Source organism: Alligator mississippiensis, chromosome 8 (genome assembly GCF_030867095.1).
Source record: "Alligator mississippiensis isolate rAllMis1 chromosome 8, rAllMis1, whole genome shotgun sequence".
Classification (NCBI taxonomy): domain Eukaryota; kingdom Metazoa; phylum Chordata; order Crocodylia; family Alligatoridae; genus Alligator; species Alligator mississippiensis.
Window position 1 is genome coordinate 37,185,380 of NC_081831.1, and position 21,483 is coordinate 37,206,862.

Consider the following 21,483-nt stretch of genomic DNA (forward strand, 5'->3'; position numbering starts at 1 on the left):
GCCTGGCTGCAATTCTCTTCCTCTTCCCCAGGATCCAGCCTGAACAGAGGGCTCAGGCATGGGCCACCTGGGTGACAAGCGGGGCTACACTGGGCCAGGTCCTCAGCTTGTGTTCACTAGGACAACTGCACTGACCACAGCAGTTACACCAGTTGACTCCTCCCGGGGCATCTGGCCGGTTAAGCCTAGAAGATCTCACAGCCCCATGGCCAAGGCCTCCACCCTGCCAATTCCTGCCCCACACAGCTCTTACCAGCACCGAGAGCTGAGGCAGCCTCTTCTCCCTTACCTTGCTCCTCATCTGCCCTGAGGTCGAGACCTTCCTGATGAGCTTGTGGGAGCTGCCCTCCTGCTCCCCGTCGCTGTCAGAGGACTCTTCACCAACCCCCTCCGGAGACACTGGGGCCAGCTTATCCGAGTCCAGGGAGGACACCGACTCCCTGGTTTTCCTGAGAAAGAAATCCCCGGGGGCCAGCTTTTCCGCCATCTCCCGAGCTCCTCACCAAGACGTGCCAGCCACACGGAGACCCCGGGCGGGCAGGCTGGCGCCCTGCTGCACGCGAGCCGCGAGGAGAGCAGAGCGGCTGCGGGCAGGGCAGGGCAGGGCAGGGCAGGGCAGGGCAGGGGCCGCAGCGCGCGGGGACGGAGGATGCCCGGGGCCGGCCGGGCTCCGCGCCGCGGGCACCGTCCCGCTGCACAAACTAGCTGTGGGAAGGCCAAGCGGCGCCTTCGCCTCACACTTTGCCTCCCCCAGCCCTGCACCCCGCCGCCGCCGCGGGAGGAGGGAGGGACCGCTGTGCCTCACGGCCCTCCGGGCTGGGCCCCCGGGCAGCACCGCTGCGGCCCCTGGGGCCAGGGGGCAGCGGGTCCCGGGGCCGGGCGGCAGGGACGCCCGCGCCGCGTGGCCTGCAGCAGGTGGCCGGGCTGCAGCGCCTGGCGGCCCCGACCCCTAGCCGGCTGCGGGCACGGCCGCCGGGGCTGGCGCTAGGGGGCCCGGGCGGCGGCGATGCAGCGCGCGGCCGGGGCGCTCCCCCCGCTCCTGGCGCGCGGCGCCTGCCGCATGGCTCGGCCGCCCCCCGCGCCCAGCTCCGCGCCGCTGCCCTGCCCTGCCCTGCCCTGCTGCTGCCGCTGCCGCTGCCCCTGCCTCTGTCTCTGCCTCTGTCTCAGCCTCAGCCTCTGCCTCAGCCCCGCGAGCCGCGGCCGCCGCTGCACATGTTGCTTCCTCTGCCTCCTCCCCGCCCCCCGCCGCCTGGCGCTGTCAAATCAGGCGGCGGGCACCGCAGCCCCGGCCCCTCGCTGCCCCCTCCGGCCGGGCTGGGTCCCCCCTGCCGCCCGCACACCTCGCACCATCAGCCAGGCCGGGCCCTGCTTGTGCAATGGGGCTCTTCCTTCCCCAGCCCGCAGCGCAGGCTGCAATGGGGCTCCGCGCTCTTGGCTAACTTTCCCCTCCACCCGCCCCAGCCCAGCCCAGCCCAGCCCAGCCCTTCCCTTCCCACAGGCCCTCCCGGAGCAGCTTGTGTCTGGGCAGGCTGGCTCCCTCCTTCTCCACCGCCTGGCAAGTCTGAGCCTGCTGCCGCTCTGGCGGAGCAGCCTTCCCTCAGCCCCTGCAAATGCAGGGCCCTGGCCTTGGCGGGGAGCCTGGAGGTAGCGAGGCATGGGGCTGCGCCAGGCCACCCCGCTCCAAGCAGGAAGAGTCTTCCCAGGCTCCTTCATTTGGGCCTTAGCCACTCACTGCCAGGGTGCAGTGGCCATGTCACTGACTCACCCTGCCTGATTGTCCCCTCAGATTGACATAAATCAAGGGGCTGGGAGGGTGACCTCTGGTCAGTCACTTCCCCTCCATGTTCCCTGTTTCCCCATCTCCAGCTAATCTTGCATATTGGTGGGTGGGGAAGCATGGTCCCCTGTTGCTGCTGGTAGGTGCTTGGGGATGCTCTGATGTAAGAGGCTGGAGTTACAGGACAGCCTACAGTCACCATAACCCCCTTTGTTCTACCAAGAGGTGACCAGGTGTTGATGAGAAGCAACCACCTCCCACTCAACAGGGGACGAAGGGTCTTTACCACAATAAGAACATCTATCCAAGGAGGCACTGGCATTATTTCATATTCCAGAGGTGTCAATTTGTGCCCTACAGCTGATACGTCCTGCAGCTATTGACACCAATAGTTCAGGTTGACCAGCACTTCCCATGATAAGCTCCAGTTTTTAAAAGCTCATCACTGTGCCATACAGCTCTTTCAGCTGGAATTTTCAAGACTGCATTTCTACCTTGCCAATTTTTTGGAAATTTTCCGGGGGGGGGGGGGGGGGGGATTGGCTGAATCCAAGAACAAGATTCAAGGGAAATGTGTTGTTTTGCCTATAAAAATACAGGGTTTGTAAAATCCCAAGTGCTTGCATGCGTTGGGGCAGAGATGTGGCATTGGGGAGCGGGGTTACTGTGACATCAGAATTGGGGTTGTGAGTTTTTCAGTGGCCCACATTCAGCCACAGGATGGGCATTTGGAAAACTGCAATTTGCATGTGCTCAGCAGAGACCTGATAGTTCAGCAACAAAATGTGCTAACCATTCTGTGCCTACTGAGCATGCCCTGTCTTCTCAGGGCTCCTGGGCTGTATACAGGCTGCAGAGCACCAAAATATGGTGCATCTAGGAGATATGGGGCCTGATCCAGATTTTCCCTGCAATTGCTGTGCTGTTAAGGGGCCAGGTGCCAGAACCAGGAGCAAAGGAGTTGGCTTTCTCACATGGCCAATGCTCTTCCCATTAGTGCCTGGTAATTGGCAGGAGGAAGAAACAGCTAGACTAGAAAAGTACAGGATAAAGGGTTCTGGAGGAGGCATTAACTAGAACAGGGAGGGAAAGCAGTGGGAGACAGGAGTAGAGGTGAGGACAGGTAAAGACATGGGCAGAAAGGAAGGATAAGAGCAGAAGTTGGATTGAAGACAGGACAGGGGTAACCGGGGGGGGGGGGCATCAGCTAAAAACTCCCATCTGGGACTTGGAAATGAACCCAGAAGCCCTAAATTTCACTATTTCTCATCTACAGCATTGGGCCCACTGGCAAATGGTGTATCACGTCCCGCTGTTGCCTGAACCATATTCCCAGCATACTGCTCCTAACTGGCTCCTCCATACCTGACTGTCTGCTATGTTGTACCAAGGATCCCTGCATCATTCAGTGCCATACATAGATGGTGCTCTGCAGATGAACTGGGCAAGGAAGGAAGTCCTTATCTGTAGGACTCTTAGAAGATGTTTCACTTCAGACTCTTATTTCAGTTATCTGTCGTAACTCTTGGAAGACGTGCAGTGAAAGAAGCAGAGGCTTGCAGGAAGAGGAAGGGAGGGGCTCATGGTTACACAGCTGGAATTCTATCCCCAGAGTCCCTGTGTGATGCTGAGCAGGTCATAGGAACTAGATGTGCCTCAGGTGTTCACTACCAGTGTATACCTCACTTTTTGAATGCCCAGTTTATACAGGAGCTGAGTTCTGGCTGCAGATGAATATAGTGGGAGCTCAGCTTGGAATTTGCAACTTACAGCCCATGGGCTGGATCCAGCCTGTGGACCCACTGGACTCAACCCAAGAAGCTGAAGGTTTCTGTGGAATTCAGACAAAGGCAGCTAGGTCCTACCACTGGCCACCTTGGACCCAAACTGAGTCATTTTCAGCCCACCACTGGAAACCACTGCTGACTATTATGCTAAAGCAGTGGTTCTCAACCTTCTTAGAGGAAGGCACCCCCTCTGACAATGCCAGCCCTTTATTTTCACTCATTTTTTTACTACAGAAAAATGATACAGCAATTCGTCTGTTGGAAAAAGCTCAGAAAGCCCACAACAGGCCAAGATGTTGTTAACACTATGGATTCCTATTTGAAAGGGTTTATCCTGTGAATTACATTTACACACCTAACAATTCTAAAATCACATGGCACCCCACAGCACCCTTGAAATGATCCTGATATCCCAGAGTGCTGCAGCACCCTAATTGAGAATCAGTGCTAGAAAAACACCAGACACTCTCTATTCACTTCACAGGTGTCTGAGATTGGATGCCAAACATTAATGAACCCTTCAGACAGCTTGGGCCTTAATCTATCTGTTCTTCATCTCCCCATCTATGAGAGGGAGCTAGAGCCAGTGCACATCTCACAGGGGGACTGGGAAATAAAGGAATGAGGATCAATCTGAGGCAATGGTGAGAGACCCAGGAGGGACTGATTATTTGGTATTTAATGTTGGGTTTAGATAGCATACAGCAACTAGGGCCCGAAGCACCCATGCAGAGCGAGGTGAGCAAAATGAAAGAGGGATTAGCTGTCCATTTGCTGGGTGCAGCAGGCATCTCAAAGAAAAAATGGCACATATTCACTTCATTAAAGATACACTCAATGTCCACACACAGAGGGGCCATGCAGTGGTCACACCATAGACTTTAATACTGGTATATCCTGACTTCCGAGTGCTTTGTAGCCTTCGTGCAGCTTTCCTGGATATTACATGTAATCGCCAGTAGTTTCTGAACTCAGGTCCATGATGCCTGATTCCAGCCCAGCTTCTGTTTGGCTTGTGAATGCCTCTCCCCTCTCTATTCAGAGTCAGGCCTGCTCATTTCGGTGACATAAATAAGAGATTAGACCTAGACCATATGCTCCCTGTGCAGCCAGCACAACCTGGGAGAGAGAACTACATTCTGTTCCCAGATCCTCCATCAACAGAATGATTAACTAAGGATCCAGTCCAACAGCATGTTCCACACTGGCAGATCTCTGCACCTAGGCAGTGTTTTGAAGATTCAGAGCCAATGTTCTTGGTTCCCTAACTAGCAATGCAAATCCAGTCTTCAAATTACCCCATCAACTATCCCTAAATTTTCTCTAAGGGGAATATAGTTGCCCAGATGTAGCCAAAACCATCATTCTCCTTGTAGAATCTGTTGCTAGTAGAGAGCAAAAGGCAGATGTGCCCAGTTTGGCTTGCTGAGCTTTGTAGGGCTGGTAGTGAGCAAAACCAGCCTTTTGCTTCTAAACCAATGGCCCTGGATCTACCATCACTAACAGACAGTAACATGTGGGCTCCATGGTGGCATTTTTACAGAGTCATTTCCCAAAGCAGAAGTGTTCCTAGTGCTGACATTTCTTTCCCCCTTCCTGCTTTCTCAGCCACAGCGAGGTGGGGATGCCATCTCCAGAACCAAAAGTCCCTTAGATTTGAACACTTGAAGATTACTTCTTCCTCTAATCAGTGACAGAGGCTAGTTTTGTCTAAAGTTGTCCCTACCTCCAGTAAATGAGAACATGGGAGCAGGTTGAATTATACTCAAGAAGAGTGGTCAGACTTCATCCCACTTAATGTTCAGAGGGACTGGCTGGGGGATGTCTCAGGCCCATGATGGAGCTACAGATATCCAGGGGGCTGTATTGATGTGCTGTGAACCCCACCTCCCCCCAGACCCCAGGCATCAGAGGACAAGCAGCTCTATCCTACACAGCACTTGAGCAACATCAGTTTCAGTTCTTTTCCCGTCCAAAAGAGGTTGCAAGTTTTTAAAGTTTTAAGAGACAAGGGTGCGAGGAGGCAGTTTTAATCTCTCCTGGGTGGAGCTACAAGCTGCTGCATTCTCAAGGAGCTTGGTCCTCTTGTCTCCACCAGCAGGTAGCCAGACTGAGCTGGAAGGGAAATGAGAAATCGTTTGCAATGTTTAAGATCCCAGATCAGGAATAGAGTGAGGCTCTGATCCCTCAAGCTGTTTGATGTGGGTGGATCCAGGATAAAGAAAGCAGTTTGTAGATCATGTCCTAAATGTGCAGAAACTGTTAATTAAACAAACACTCAGGTACTCTTGCAATTAGTACGATATAAGGAGAGAGAGACAGGTAGCTAGGCAGGAAAAAGAATCTGTTTCCTAATGTAGAGTCATAAAAGTAGGACTGGAGGGGATCTCAGGTCATTTAGTCCAACCCCATGTGTGAGGCAGGATCATCCCAATCTAAACAATCCAACACAAGTGTTTGTCTAATCCAGGACTGTCCAATTTCTGAGTGGCCAGGGCTTCAGACACCCTGACCACACACCATGGGGGCCACATCTCCCTGAACTGCAGGCTGCACTGGCCTCATGCCACTCTGCACAGTGCTCTCATCCCTGCACCACACAGGGACCCAAGGTCCTCCCAAACTTCCTGGCTGTAGGCTCCTTCAGCCCCACAGGACACAATGTGTTGCCTTACCCACAGGGACAGGAGCAGAAACCAGAAGGCAGAAGAAGGAGGGGGAACCCAGAGACTGGCAGCAGCAGCCAAAGAGCAGTGGTGGGGAGCAGCTCCTAGAGTGGGAGTGGGAGGGCCACGGGTTAACCCATTTGGGGCTGCATGAAGTCCACAGGCCACCACTGGACATCCCTGGTCTAACCTATTCTTAAAAACCTTGTGTACAACCCTGTTACACAACTATAAGGTGCATTGTTTGAGACATCAAAAACACACTAGCATAACATTTGAGGGACAGGAAAACAAAGGTGCTGTCAAATATTCAATAGTTTTTGACTAACCTGGAATGAAATAACTTCCCCAAGCCCTGCCCTCTCTTGGGTGCTGGCAGCTACCACTGGATCACTGAGAACTCAAAAATGAAACTGACCCAAAACACAAGCAAAAATGACTCAATTGGTTGCCATTGTCTGGGCAGTGAGAAATGCAAAAGGAAACTGACTGATGTAACAGAGCAAACTGAATGAACTGTTAAAAATGGTCTTGCTTGAACATATCTTAGCTCTGGTGAGTCAGTTCAAGAGAGCTGGACTTACATTACATGATGTTAAATTGAAAACATCCCTTTCAAAATTACTAATTTACTCATGAGGTCACAAATCTGTAGGGCAAGAAACTCTGTCCCTGACTGAAACCACCGGGAACTTCGCAGAACTATCAGAGAAAAAAATCCTGCCCTGAAAGCCCCGTGTTCTACCACATCAGCAAGCAGAGACTGCGTGAGCTGGTGGCAGTACAGGAGCTCTGGTCCCACCTGCTAGACCAGGCAAGAGTCTGTGAGGGAAATGGTACAAATCACAGTACTTAAGATATTTAAAAGTTAGACTGGACAGAACCCTACAGAACATGCCATTGGAAAAGGGATCTAGCTACAAGGCATGGACTAGAGCAGCGTTTCCCAACTGGTGTGCCATGGCACACTGGTGTGCCATCAGGCACATCCAGGTGTCCTGCAGCATTTTGGGTTGGAACCATTCCCCCTGCCTGGCTGGGGCCACACCCTTTGCATTCTGCTGCTGCGGACACAGACAGATGGGGAGCATGGCTCCAGGCCAAAATGCCATCCGGCTGGCTGCATGCCACCCTTCCCCATTGGCATCCAACTGACCACACGCCACCCTCTCCACTCCCCCACTCTGCATCTGGTGTGCTGCGGTGCTTTTTTATTTAGATAAGATTGCTGTGGGGCAAAAAAGGTTAGGAAACACTGGGCTAGAAGAGCGGGCGCCAACCTTTTTGTTAGGTGTGCTATAGATTAGCTCCTCATCCTCCCTGAGTATCACTCCATTCCCCTTCCCCTGCCCGATTGGCTGCTCTGCTTCTGCTCCTTGCCCTATCTGATGCTGTTTTCTACTCACTGTCCTATCCACCACTATGCTGCCTGTCGCTTCCCTGATCTGCTGTGTACTACATGGAGGCTGCCAATACCACTTGTGGCATGCATGCCGCAGGTTGGCTTCCCCTTAACTAGAGCGATCTGATTGCAAATATATGCTTGGCCTCTGATGCCAGTGATTATCTAGATGGATGGAGACAAGAGGGCAGTCACTGAAAGAAAGTCAGACTGGGTGTGAGGAGCAATTTGTTGATCTGAGTGGGCAACACTAGTATTTCCCGAGAGGATATTAAACCCCAAACTCCTTTGACTCACAGTATGACCTCAGGTAAGAGGCAGTAGTGACTCACAGGAACAGCCACTCCAAGGCCTGTTTAGTGCAGGAGATTGGTACTTTGTGCAGAAGCCCTGGACAAGAGAGGTCCACTCCCTGGACTGGTCTGTCACCTCATCAGAGAGGTTGCTCTGGGTAAAAAGAGATTTTCCTCTGAGCTGTCCCTAGCATATTTGGTTACACAGACACCTGAACTGATGGTTCAGAAAGGCCAGACCAGGGCAAGTGCAGACATGGGTATAAGCTTATCTTATTTGGACCTGTTGCCCCTAAAGTCTACCACAGCACCCAGTTACAGAACCAACTTATTGGACACCTGCACCAGCTGGGAACCCCCATCACTGCTGTGCCTGCAGAAGTCACTTTTCTCCTCCTTGCCCCTACCACTGGGCAGTAATCTCAGCATGTCAGGCAGTGACCATCTCACACTATGGGTATGTACAGCACCTAACACAATGGGTATCTGCAGCCATTATTGTAGCAGAAGAGGTCATCAGGGCCCTTTCCACAAGGGCACACACGGGAGCTCAAGCACCCTGGCTGAATTCTAGCTTGGCAACACCCTCCACCTTCCTCAATAGCCCAGGGAGTTCTCCGCTGCCCACTCCTCCACAGCAAGGGCACCATGTTGTTGTGTGATGGTGGCAGTCCTCAGGGATGATGGGGCCCCTGGAAAGGCCAGGTGGAAACCACTCTCTGCTGCATGAGAGAGACCCCCCTCAGCAGCACATTCAGCCTGTGCCTCCAAGCAGCCCTGGACTCTCTTGCTTCACAAGATCAGGCCCTAGAGCCTGCTCCTGCTTCTGTGCAGTGCTAGAGACCCCCTAGCACCAGCCACCTGGTGGCAGCATGGGTCTGAGCAAGGATTGGGTTTGCTCCCTGCCTTCATTAGCTGTGCCAGCCTCCGCAGAGCCACTGCCTCTTATCTCTTGCACTCTGCCAGGCTTGAGTGGGTTTGCACTCCTGCGCTGCACATCATTCTCCTCTGAGCTATATTAAGCTTCCTGAGGAGAGAGCGTGGGGGCATGATGGAGTCATGGGGAGGGGGATCAGAGCGTGGGCTATGTGGCAGTGACTTGCCTTTTGGGAGAGGGGTCTGCTCCAGTGCTGGGGGGGGAATGAGAAAGAATCTGAAAGGGGAAAAGAGGAAGGGAATGGAGGAGGAGGGAGTAAAGGAGATGAAAGGACAGGGAGACACTGAAGCAGGAAGCTGGTGGGTTCAGGAAGCCTTGCATCAAAACAACAATGCTGAGGATTATCCTGTCAGTGCCCATCTCTTGCACATTTGGGATGTTGCCTGCCGATGGCTAGAGGCTGCTCCAAGCTGATGCCATCCTGACCCTCTCAGGCCAATCGCAGTCTGACTCTGCAGCCTCTGCTGCACTCGGTGTCTGTGTTCCTGGGCTGCTGCGGCCAGGCACGCACCAGAAAGCCAGCAAGACAGGCAGCAAATGGTTAAAGGCTGGGAGCTGCTCTCAGGCGTCAGCTTGTTGAGTAGCAGTGACGCACATGGGCAGGTTTGCAGAGTATCAGGAAACGGGGGTCTCTTTTAGGGGGGTTTCCAGGCCTAAAGAAACGATTGGCAGGGCAAAGGCAGAAAGAGTTCTGATCGCCCCTCATGGGCATCAGAGGCTGGCTCTAGTCATACCCAGCCCTTTTACAAGAACCAGGGCAGTCAATGCAGTGAATCCTGCATGGTACCTCTGTGTAATCCACACTGCAATCTGTACAGCCATCTCCTAGAGCAGAGAAGCTGTTCAGCCACATGCTGGGGCACTGTACTCCCTGTATCCTGCAGTGCCACACATCTTTCCAGCTTGTATAATATATACATGTTATCTGCTATGCCCACATAATCTATTCATGTGGTCTGAGGTATCCAGTAGCCTTAGACAGGAATCTAAGAGGTGTGGTCAGAGAACAAAACAGCCTGATCTCTAGGCTTATTAGGGCTAGACTGGGATCCCAGCCCCTTGCTGTAGGCCAAGATGGGCCTCAGCAACATAGCTAGTTTCTAGCTTAGCCCATCCCTTTGCTGCTAGGGTCTAGATTACATCACGCCTTGCCAGGGCATCTGTGGAGTCTGTCCCTGTCTTCTGCACCTCCTGTCAACAGCTAGCACTGCTCTGACTTGGCTGGTCCTCATGGACACACTCTTCCTGTGGTGGCACTTGGTGGTGCCTGCTGGGTGGGGCTGTGGGAGGCAATGACAGGCCACTCAGTTTGCCTGGGTATTAAAGCAGTGGAAACAGGCCCTCACCTGCCCTAGGCTAGACTTCAGGTGCTCAACACTCTGGCCCATCCCATCCAGGCAGGCCAGTTCAAGGGCATTACTTCCCAGCTAGAAAACTGAGGTAGAATCCAGGGTTGAGACATTAGCTAAGCTGGGCACAGACCCCAAAACCATGAGCTCTATTCCCTGCCTCAGTGATCAGCCTTCTCCTGGCAACAGTTATAAACTCCTCCAAGACTGTTTCAGGCTGGACATAAGGAAGAACTTTTTTACTGTCCGAGCCCCCAAGGTCTGGAATAGCTTGCCACCGGAGGTGGTTCAAGCACCTACTTTGAGAGAAATGTGGATCTTGCTGGGATCCTATAACCCCAGCTGATGTCCTGCCCCTCAGGCAGGGGACTGGACTCGATGATCTTCTGAGGTCCCTTCCAGCTGTAATGTCTATGAAATCTATGAAATGGGAATTGCTGGCTTCCTCCACCAGACTCAGCTTGTGGGCATTGCAGCTGGCACCTCCAGCCTTCTGCCAGTCACCTGGTCTCCAGGCAATGGCTCTGTAGAAGGGGAAGGAAAAGAGAGATAGGTCTACCCAGACCCCAGGTGGGAGGAGATTGCTTGTTTCAGCAGATGCTCCTTCCCCTGAGATTGATGACCAGGCCCTGGATTGGGAGACACCCCTGTTGACCAGGGCTGGCATTAGCCAAATCCAGGTCATGCTAGTGCCTGGATGATCCCACACTTCAGTAGGCGAAGTCGAGGTCTGCAAGCCATGTGCTGTCCTTCCACCTGCCTCATCCCACACACAGCTCTGCAGCCCCCAGCTCCAATCTGCTTCCTCTGTGAGCCAGTGCCCAGCACATGGATGGCAGCCATCTCTGCAGGGAAAAAATTAGCACAGGCATGGCAAATGGTTGACACACACTTCCTGCTGCTCCAGTTCTGGCTGAAGACTACTCAGAAGATCATTGGGCTGGAGAACCACCTTTGCATGGCACACCACACCAAAGCCTGAACGTGGCTGCCCCAGCTCAGCCATCAGGGACAACCCCCAGGCCTCTGCCAGCACTGCTGAGGGACAGACTGGTCACCCACACCACCTCCAGAAGCTCTGGGGTGCATTTAGCAGCTCACTGGGGATAAACAGGGTTGTTTCTGTCCCTGGTTCTGAATTAGGTGGGCACGAAATGACTGTCCCATTGACAGGTGCAGAAGACAGGAACAGACTCCACAGACGTGTGATGTAGTCCACACCGTAGCAGCAAAGGGATGGGCTGAGCTAAAAACTAGCCATGCCACTGAGGCCCAACTTGGCCTACAGCAAGGGGGGCAGGATCCCAGCCCAAACCTAATAAGCCTAGAGATCAGGCTGTTTTGTTCTCTGGCTAAGCAGATTCTTCACCACACACACACACACACACACACACACACACACACAATTTCAGGGACTGATGCTCTTCACTGAATAACTTTAGCTGGAAAAAATATATGAAGGAATTTAGAATGTTGTTTTGTTCAGAGCTAAATCTTGCTTCATTATAACTGGTCTGAAAAGCAGGCATGTCCTGTGTCAAATCAACCTGAAATTAGGTGTTTCAGCTCTTGGTTTGCATCTGGCTGGGTGCTGCAGGATCCCTCCGCTGCACAGCTCATCTCAGACACCATCTCAGCACTGTCTGTGGAGCTAGAGCTACCCTCAAAGTCATGATGGACAGCAAAGGGAGGCAGTGCTCAACAAAGCTTCTTACACCATGGGTCAATGCATTTACAGAGGGTCAAGTGCCACTAGCCCCATTGTCCAAGTAGGGGAAACTGAGGCACAGGGGAATGAGCTTGCTCAGGTCATCCAGGGTAGCAGGATTAGGGCCCAGGTGTCCCCATTATGAACCCGAGTCTGTAGTCAGGCACTGAGCACAGTAGCAACTAGGGGTGTGTACCAAGGCAGAGCAGAGGCACCTGGGAAAATCTGACTGTGGACCACCGATCTCTCTGAGTGGACCACTGAGCTCTCCCCTCTCCCCATCACTCTGCACTTGGGACTGTCCCAGGGAACACTGGACATTCGTCACCATCAGAACAAGAGCTATCTAGATACTCTGCAAAATTCCACTCCTGGCTGCTGAGATTTGGAGAAGCAGGGGGCAGAGTTTGCTCTCCTGTGGCAAACTGTGGAATTGCAGGGATCAGTCTTCCTGCTTTCTTTCACTCCTGACAGTGCATTGAAGCTAGATAGGTTGGAAGCTTTGAGAGCAGAACCCACCTTTTCTGTGCCCATAGAGCTCTGATCATGTTGTAAGTCACCAGCAGAGACCCAAAGGAATAAACAGAGATGAGAAAGGGCTCCTCAATCACCCTCCCCACCAGATAGGGAAGGACAGAGTTGGAGCAATTTAGTCTGTGAACAGCTACAATAGAAATTGGCATGGCAGAGGGCTCTGATCCTGTGGCTAGTGCCTCCATTTGTGACTTTACCCATATCACTACACTTCTTCATGCTTCAGTTTCCCTGGGCATTAGATGGAATAAAACCATTAATCCATCTTCCACAGGGGAATTACGCAGTGCCAGCAAGTCCTTTGAACACACATGTGCAGTATCAATGCTTGCTTGCTAAGCCCTCACTGTCTCAGCTCCAGGCCTGGCAGAAATTGCTCAGTGGAATCTATTCTTATGTCTTTCCAGATTTGCAATTCAGATTTTGGTTGACACTTTAATTGGTGCTTCCTGCCTGGGCCCCTCTCCACCTGTGAATGAGATGCAGCAGGGTACACTGATGGCTGCCAGCTGAGAACTGTTAATGGGCAATTAGCAGTAGGAGACACTTCACACATGGGACACTGCTAAGTCTTTACTTCCAGGCAGCTTCTCAGTGACCTACATGGAACAAGATGCTTGCTCAGGGCCTGGGTTCTCCTTCGGAAAGTATCTGCAGCAGGGAGGCAGCATTAACCAGTGGCTAGGGCACTGAGCTGGAAGTCAAGAGACACAAATATTCTCTCTTCTGTGCCACTGACCTGCTGTGTGACCATGGGTGTTTCCAGGCTCCCTGCTTCCCTGTCTGTTCTTCATCACTCTTGTCTATGGCAGTTGTCAAGTCTTTGGATTAAGGGTGTGTATGTGATATCTAGAGCTGATCTCAGCTATAACTTCCAGGTGCAAGTGAAATGTGGATAATGTTTGACTATCTTAACAGAGCACAAGGTCAGAAAGACCCCCTGGGCTCACTCAGCACAGCTGAGAGCTTCCCTGCATTAACTCCTGTTTAAACTTGCAGATCCACACAAACAGCCCATCCAAAGTTAAGATTTTCCATGATGGAGAGTCAACACAGATCTTAGCAAGCTGTGCCCATGCCAATGACCCTCACAGTTAGATGGTATTCACACAAGAACTCAGGTATCTTATCTAACTTCTGCTCACAGGCATCAGGTCTTGGAATCCCTCTGAACTTTCTGGTTAGAAATGTCTGCTCCCCTGTGGGGATGAATATAGTGTGATTAGGTCACCCTCTCGCCCCCTCTTTGACAAACTAAGCAGATGGAGCTCCTGCGTCTGTCACTGAAAAGGCTGATCTCCAATCTGTTAGTCACTCGTGTGGCACTTCACTTAACCCTCTCTGATTTAGTGAGGCATTGGCACCACACCTGGACATGGGATTGCAGCTTCAGCCACACAAGTGCCACTTACAGGAAACAGACCCTCCCTGCTCCTTCTCCAGATATCCAAGGATCTCAGCTCTTGTGGCTTGTGTGCAGAACCAAGACCTTATCTCTTTAGGGTCCTGCTAGAAACATTCCACTCAGGAGCCTTGCCATGTGCAGGTCCATCTGTTCAGCACATTGAACCCCTGTGTCTATCTATGAAGCAGTGACATGGGTGCTCCTTCCTCTGTAGGCCACTGTCACAGACAGTGGCATGGGCTGTTACACACTGCAGTGCACTCCCCCAGCTCTCACCCTGTCCCTGGGTAATCAGTTACTCCAGAGTTGCCACTGTCTCTTGGGATGGCAACATCTTTCCCCCCTATCCTGCTTAGCTGATGGAGACAGGGGGCCCAGCCCATTTTGCCTCACTGAGTCTCAGCCAAGGACCCAGCCAGGGAGGTCCCACTCAACCCTTGCCACACAACCCCCTTAGCCACTCCCTCCCTCCATCCACCCATTTCACCTGTCTCTTACCCCTGCTTGGTCCTGGCAATGCTCCTTTCACAGGGAGCTGTCCAGCTCCTGTCCAAATGCCTGGGTGCTTTTGCTCCTGCAGGTTCACATCCAGGACTGACTCAGCCCTGAGAGCCCAAGGGTGGAGCTGTCTGAGGCTGAGAGCTTCTTTGGGCTCAGTAGCATAGCTAGGGAGCAGGGGGTATAGACTTCTATTTTCATTGTAAGAGTATGGCTTCTTGGATGTGTAGCAAAACAGTTGTAGATTATTCCCAATTATTATCCCTGTTTTTCTGTTGAACTCTCTCAGCTGCTCTGGCTCAGAACTGTTCTCAAACTTTGCGAAATCAGCTCTCTCAAAGCACCAAAGATGCCACAACAATTAATCCCAATCTTTTGTATTTTGCCAGAGAAACAAAAGACTGAATGGGCCTGTAGTGAACGAACCTTGACTCTAGCCCTTGTAGAGACTCCCTTCAAGGCACATCAGATATCCCTGACTGCTTGTGCTCTAATGACACAATCTAGCCTCCATTGTGGTCAATGGGAGTTTAACCACTGAGTTCACTGTGGGGCAAGATCAGGCCCTTATCACACCTGTGGCTACCCAGAGGACTCTAGCATGGATGGGTGTTACCCTTACACCCCTTTCTTCAGGGGAGATCCCAACTGGAGGTTCAAAGGCTGTTGATTGCAACTGATAGCAATATGTCCTAGTTAAACCTCCACAAAGATATTTTTAACCATCAGATAGTATCAAACACACTCAGAGTCTTAATATATCTATGTCCCCACAGCCCAAGTCGTGGGACTGGAGGTGTGTGTGGGATTAGCTGCTATTCTCAGAGATGGTGAGGCTGTGAATGCCACTGGCAAAGCCATAACCCGCAAACCCTTCCCAGTGACAACAAGGGGGCCTCAGTCCCCTGTCATGGAAAATATGGGACTTTGTCATTTGTTCCCCAGCTCATTCTCACAACTCCTCTAAAGCAGTGGTCACCAGCCACTGGATTGTAATCTACCAGTTGATCGGGGAGCCTCTGACAGTCTAGCCCCCCCAAACTGAGATTGATTATCAGAGGCTCTGTGATCAGAAGCAGCAGGACATACGAGTGGCAGGGTGCATGTGGCTGGGCTGAGTCATGCCCCCCTGCCACCAGGCCCAGCCAGATGCGTGGGATGATCCCCCTCTGTGCTCCCTGCCACCAGGTGAGTGGGGCTCTGGCCAGGTGAGTGGGGTGAGGGTCAGAGACTAGGCGGCTCATCTAGGCCCACGGGGGAGATCTCACCACTGCACGCACACCAGCAGAGACCCTGTGGGGCATGTGCTCCCCCCACAAAATCTGTGTGCGGCGCAAGGCAGCTGCACTGTAGCTGGCCTGGGAGCGACCCAGCATCATGTGCATCCCACCGCTGGGTGGGCAGGGGATGAGACTCAGCCCAGCGGCAGGAGGCATGTGGTGTCCACCTGCTCCTGGGCCAGCTGCAGCAGAGCTCGGGGCTGCAGCTGCCCAGCCTGCAATGACAACCACCTCCACTGCGCACATATTGGGGGGCACATGCCTCCCCCCCTCCAGACGCTGGGCAGCATGGGTGGCTGCAACAGTGCTGAGAAAGGAAGAGTGGCTGGAGCAGGGGCAGGCCCTGCATGGGTGGGGCGTGGGAAGGGGAGGGGGCATGCAGCCTGGGAGGGCACAGGGGGCAGTTGCCCCTGGATCTGCACACTGGCTGGGCCAGCTGTCGCTGTGGGCTGGGGCCAGGGCAGCGCCAGGCTCTTTCCGGGGGGTTTGCCTGAGCTGCACTGCAAGCTGGGGCCTGTTTGTACCATGGACCCCAGCTGCACTGTGCGCCAGACAAAAGACACCACTACCGAACACCACTGCTGTTCCACTGCTGCTTTATCGCTCTGAGCTGCCAGTCCCAAGCTGGGGGCAGCCTGTGTCAGCAACATGGCACTGGGGACGGAGGTGGGACTGCAGCGGGGCAGCTGCCAGGGAGTGGTGGCTCAGGGCAGCGCTGGGAACAGGGCTACAGGGAGTGGCTGCAGGCACCCGAAAATCCACTGTAGCTCACCTTACCTACCCTCTCAGTGCTGCCCCATCTGGCCCAGCCTGAGTTGCTGCTTCCAGGCAGCTGCCCTGCTCCAATCTTGCCTCCATCCCCGGTGCGGTGCAGCTGACACAGGCTGTCCCCAGCTCAGGACCGGCAGCTCAGAACAATAAAGCAGCAGTGGGACAATGGCAGTGCTCAGCAGTGGTGTCTTTTGTCCAGCGCACAGCACAGCTGGGGCCTGCGGCAAAAACAGCCCCAGGAAGAGCCTGGCACCACCCCGGCCCTAGCCTACAGCGGCAGCCGGCCCAGCCAGCATGCAGATCTAGAAGCATGCCTTCCTGGGCTGTGTGGCCCCCTCTCCCCCAACTTGACCTGTGCAGGGCCTGCCCCTGGTCCAGCCACACTCCCTCTCTCACCACCATGGGGTGGGGGCAGATCAAGGCCCCAGCAGTGAGGGAGGGAGTGTGGCACAGGTAGAAGCAGGGGCTGTGGGGAGTGGGGGACAAGTGGAGGCCTGGAGTGTGTGCCCCTCGGGCCTCTGCTTGTCCCACCACCCAACCTGGTCATGGCCCCACTCACTGCAGCCCCTGCTCCTGCCTATGCCCAGCTCCCTCTCTCATGGCTGGGGCCTCAGTCTGCCCCCACCACACCTGCTACTGCCCTTTCCCCTCCCTCTGCCTCTTCCCCCACAGACTGACCTGCTGGAGCGGGGGCATGCCCCTCAATAACTTTTTCTCCCTTTGCCTCGATCTGCCCCACCTTCCCTCTCCACAAAATGACCTGGGGGGGGGGGCGCACACAGTAGATCTTGGGGTGCTTTTTAATTTAAAAAGTGGTTTCCAACTTAAAAAGGTTGGAGACCACTACTCTAAAGCATCAGCCCAGGGAGGAGGGCTGGGTCAAGAGCAGAGTTCAGGGCTCAAATGAGCCTTGGCTTCTATTCTCAGCTCAGTCACTGACTCATAGGGAGGTTTAGGCTGAGTCACTGCTCCAGCCTGTGCCTCAATTTCCCCATAAGGATAGTGCTGCCGTAGGGGGATGGGAATGCCTGTGGTGCATTTTGAGATTTCATAGACATTAGGGACTAGAAGTGACCTCATGAGATCATCAAGTCCAGCCCCCCCACCATAGGCAGGAAGTCAGCTGGGATCAAGTGACCCCAGCAAAAAATACATCCACATGTTTTTTGAAAGAGTTCAGAGTAGGTGCTTGCACCACCTCTGGAGGGAGTTTGTTCCAAATCCTGGACACTAGCACCATATTTTTTTTTTTATGTCTAGTCTAAATCAGCCTTCCTGGAGTTTATGGCCGTTAGACCTTGTTATCCCTTAGGGAGCTCTGGTGAACAGCTGTTCTCCCAGGTCCTGATGCACCCCTCTTATATAATAGTAGGCTGCCACCAAGTCCCCTGTGAGCCGTCTCTTCTCCAGACTGAAGAGTCCCAAGTCCCTCAGCCTCTCCTCCTACAGCCTGGATGCAGTACTCCAGCTACAAGAGATCAATGGTTGGGAGGGGCTAGAGCGGGGCAAAGGGTTACTATGGACTTGATGTTCTACCACCTCTAGCATTTGCCCTCTCCTCAAGCAGCCTGACCTAAAAGCCCCCTGGCATACAGGTAACTGCACCTGGCTGTAACTTTGGCCCAGGACCTGGGAAAGGAAGCTCTGATCTCTGTACAAAGGGTTTTTGGGCCTGAGGACTTACCCGCTTTCTGGCTACCTAAGCCCTGCCCCCTCTGTTAATGATGGCATCATAGGAACAGTTATGATGTCACAGAGAAGGATTGTGACCTCAGGAGCTGGAACTGTTTTCTGTTGAAGACCCTGTCAGTTTCTCTTTGCCAAGGGCCTTAGCCGCCCCAGGGGGATTAGACCTAGGAGCAGCACTGAGCCCACAGGAGGGGCCTTGCCTGCCTCTGTGCTCTTTCCTCTTTCATCAGCCCTATTCCTTCCCACACTCTATCCAGGTGTGAAGCCAATGCCTCAGGCTGGAGCTCCTCCACAGGGCTCAGGAAGCTCATCCAGCCAAGGGGGTGTGAGTGGGAGGGAGCAGCATGACTCATGGGCAGCCCTGCCTGGCAGTTGGCAGAGCTGATGAAAGGAAGCCAGGAAGAGCAAGTCCTGCTGCCATGTGCCAGGTTCTGCACAGGAACAGGGAGGGAGATGCCACCTCTCTTAGGTGCCCTCCTTGTGCCCTGGAGAAGGGCCTTGGCTCTGGCCTGCCCCAAGTTCTAGGGGGATTGTGCCCAAGCTACAATAACTCTGCAGCATTGTCCCTCCTACGGGGCATCACAGAAACAGGGACTTCTGTACACACTCACAGTACAGAAGCAAGGAGAGCCCTGCCCACAAGCAAGCCTGGCTCATACTTTCTGTACATATCTGTTCCCAATGGGTGGCTGAGACACTGCTGGCAAGTCAGCAGCGGGGTTGAGTTATGAAAATAAAACTGATGCCCCAGCCACCTGGACCTGCATGGCTTCTCTTGAGACGGGACCATGGTCAGAGAGGACCCTGAGCCAGGTATCCTGAGGGCAATTTAGCACCTGCCAGGCTTTAAGGCAGTGCCCAGATTCTCACTCACAGTGACTGCAGACAGGCCAGCCTTGAGACCTCTCTGATGAAGAGCCTCAGGCTGGGATCTCTCCTCAGGTTTTTCTGTGCTTGTGCACAGCAGCAGCCCTGATGCCAGCCTCAGGCCCCAGCATGGGGGCACCTGCAGTGCTTGAAGCCTGAGCTGATTCTGCAGCAGAGAGGTGGCGGGTGATGGATGACCCTAAGTCCTGGTCCTGGTTGGAGGACTTTGGGTAAAGGCTTGCACTGATCCCTGCCTCAGCTTCCCCAGCTCACGGAGTGGAACAGCACCCTGATGGTACCTGCTCTCATTGCAATTTCATAGACAAGTAGGGCTAGAAGTGACCTCAAGAGGTCATCTAGTTCCAGTGGGACAAGGCAGCAGAGCTCCACTGGAATCAGTGGAGCAATGTTGTCCTTTACCAGCTACTCCAATAGAGCAAGAAATGTTCCCTGCACCATCTCACTAATAATGGATTCCCTGGACCTGATGCATCTCAACAGCTCTAAGCCAACAGAGAAAGGAAGGTGATGGTGGAGACAGTCCATGTGCTAGACACAGAACATCTCCAGGAGTCAGCCAGGAGCAATAGTCCTCCCTGGGCCTAGGCAGAGGCAACAGCTCCCTAGACAAGTCCTTGCTACCCAGCTATTCCACTGGGTGGCAGAGTTGAGCTTCATTGGCTAGAGCAGGGGTGGGCAAAATGCAGCCTGAGGGCTGGATGTGGCCATTCTATCCGGCCTGCAAGGCCCCCCCCCCCCCCAATTTAGAAAATTAATATTTATCTGCCCTGGGCTGCCTGTCATGTGGTCCTTGATGGCTTGCCAAAACTCAGTAAGCGGCCCTCTGCCCAAAATGTTTGCCCACCCCTGGGCTAGAGTGAATCCCAATGGCCAGATTGCCCTTGGGGGGAGAAGGGGGGGAAGGGCGGGGGGAGAGCTGGGCAGCCAGCTCCAGGTACAGGGGTTGGTTTGCTATGCAGCCAGGCTCTGGCAGCAGGTGCAGGATGGAGGGGCCAGAAAAACTGTCCAGTGGCATTTTTGATGGCTATAGATTCCCTACAGAGTGGGGGGGCAGAGGGAATGGGTGGGCGGCTGCACCCTTGCAAGCACCTGTACAGATTATGCAGCACATGCACATTTCAGGCAGGTGTTTCTCCTGATCTGTGGCCAGGGTCTGCCAGAACTGCCCCTGCACCCTGGTGTCTGCAGGTCAGGGTCTTTTACCACAGCCATATGGTAACATCACTGTAGGATCCATTCATGGCTTACCTGGGCACTGGGCAAAGCTGGATGTTGCATTCTAGTTAGCCTACAGCAGGGTGAGGAGCAGGGCTAGCCGCATTTCCAAGCTGCAGGTACTGCCAGCTTTAGTGACACTAGAATCACAGGCAGACCCCAGCACTGGGCAGTGCCCTGGCGAAGTGGAGCCCAGCAAATGAACACCAGGACAATCCTAAACTGGCTGGAAATCCAGGGTTTCTGCCCTGACAGACACTGTCATTGCTGTCTCTATGTCCTGCCCACCTGTAGCCTGGCCAAGCTGGGCATTGGGACGTAGATGCGAGACTTGCCGAGCAGGCAACCTCCCTGTACTGGCAATTGATGCAGGCAACTGCAGAGCCCAGACAAGGCCAAGAGTACCACCTAGTGGCACAGCAGGGGAATGACTGCCCCCAGCAAATTCATCTCCAAATTCATCTCAGCAAATTCATCACCCTTGGGTGGTTGCTGGAGTTTGCTATTTCCACAACGGCTCCCTACCCACTCAGCTCAGCAGCCACTCTTGTTTGGCGCTACTGACCCCAACTGGCAAGTGTTTTCAGAGGTGATGAACTTGGAGCCCTACAGTCATGTCTCCCTAACCCCTTAGCAAAGCCATGTCCTCCCCAAGGGAAAACAAACCTCTGTGAACAAAGGGCTCAGACTCAGCCTGGGCCCACCCTGGCCTGTGTACCAACAGCAATGGCAGTGCTGCTGCTGGTGTCACACCAGTGACAGGGGCAGATCTTGGACAGCAAAAATGCTGTAAAGGGAACAGAGTGCATGGTTGTGTATGACATGCAGACCAGAGCAGAATGCTGCTCCCGTTGCTGTTGGCTCTGTAGGACAGGAGCAAGAGCTCTGCCAGAGTGAGTGAGAGAGAGAGAGAGAGAGAGCGAGAGAGAGAGTGTGTGTGTGTGTGACAGAGAGAGCGAGAGCATACTGAGTGAGTGCTAGAGGGGCAGGTATGCATGAGAGCTTACCCCCACTACTTCCAGAAAGAGCTCTAGTAGGCAGAAGTGGGCTCTTTTAACCTTCTCGGTCTCCCTGAAGCTCTTCTGGGCATCAGACAAAGGCAAAGCAAGAGCCACTGAAGTTAGCTAAATATGGGGCTGTCCATGCCACGGAACCCCTGAACAAAGCTGCTCTGGCTGAACCGGAGCAGCAGAGCTGCCTAGTGGAGACATGGCATCTGGTTCTGTGGCTGACAGTTATCTCCAGAACCTGAGCATTCCCTAAGCCAAGCAACACTGCCTTCTG

The 21,483-nt window shown here is 53.6% G+C and overlaps 1 protein-coding gene across 2 annotated transcripts in view; it reads right to left on the bottom strand.

Moving 5' to 3' along the window:
* The window catches only part of DGKK (diacylglycerol kinase kappa), a 149,625-nt gene extending 148,196 nt beyond the window's left edge, over positions 1-1,429 (bottom strand). For both annotated transcript variants that reach the window (XM_019481919.2, XM_019481917.2), the window contains exon 1: positions 290-1,429. In XM_019481919.2, coding sequence (XP_019337464.1) covers positions 290-487 — 198 coding nt within the window. In that variant the 5' untranslated portion in view covers positions 488-1,429. The remainder of the gene's footprint in view (positions 1-289) is intronic.
* Positions 1,430-21,483: the final 20,054 nt, after the last annotated feature.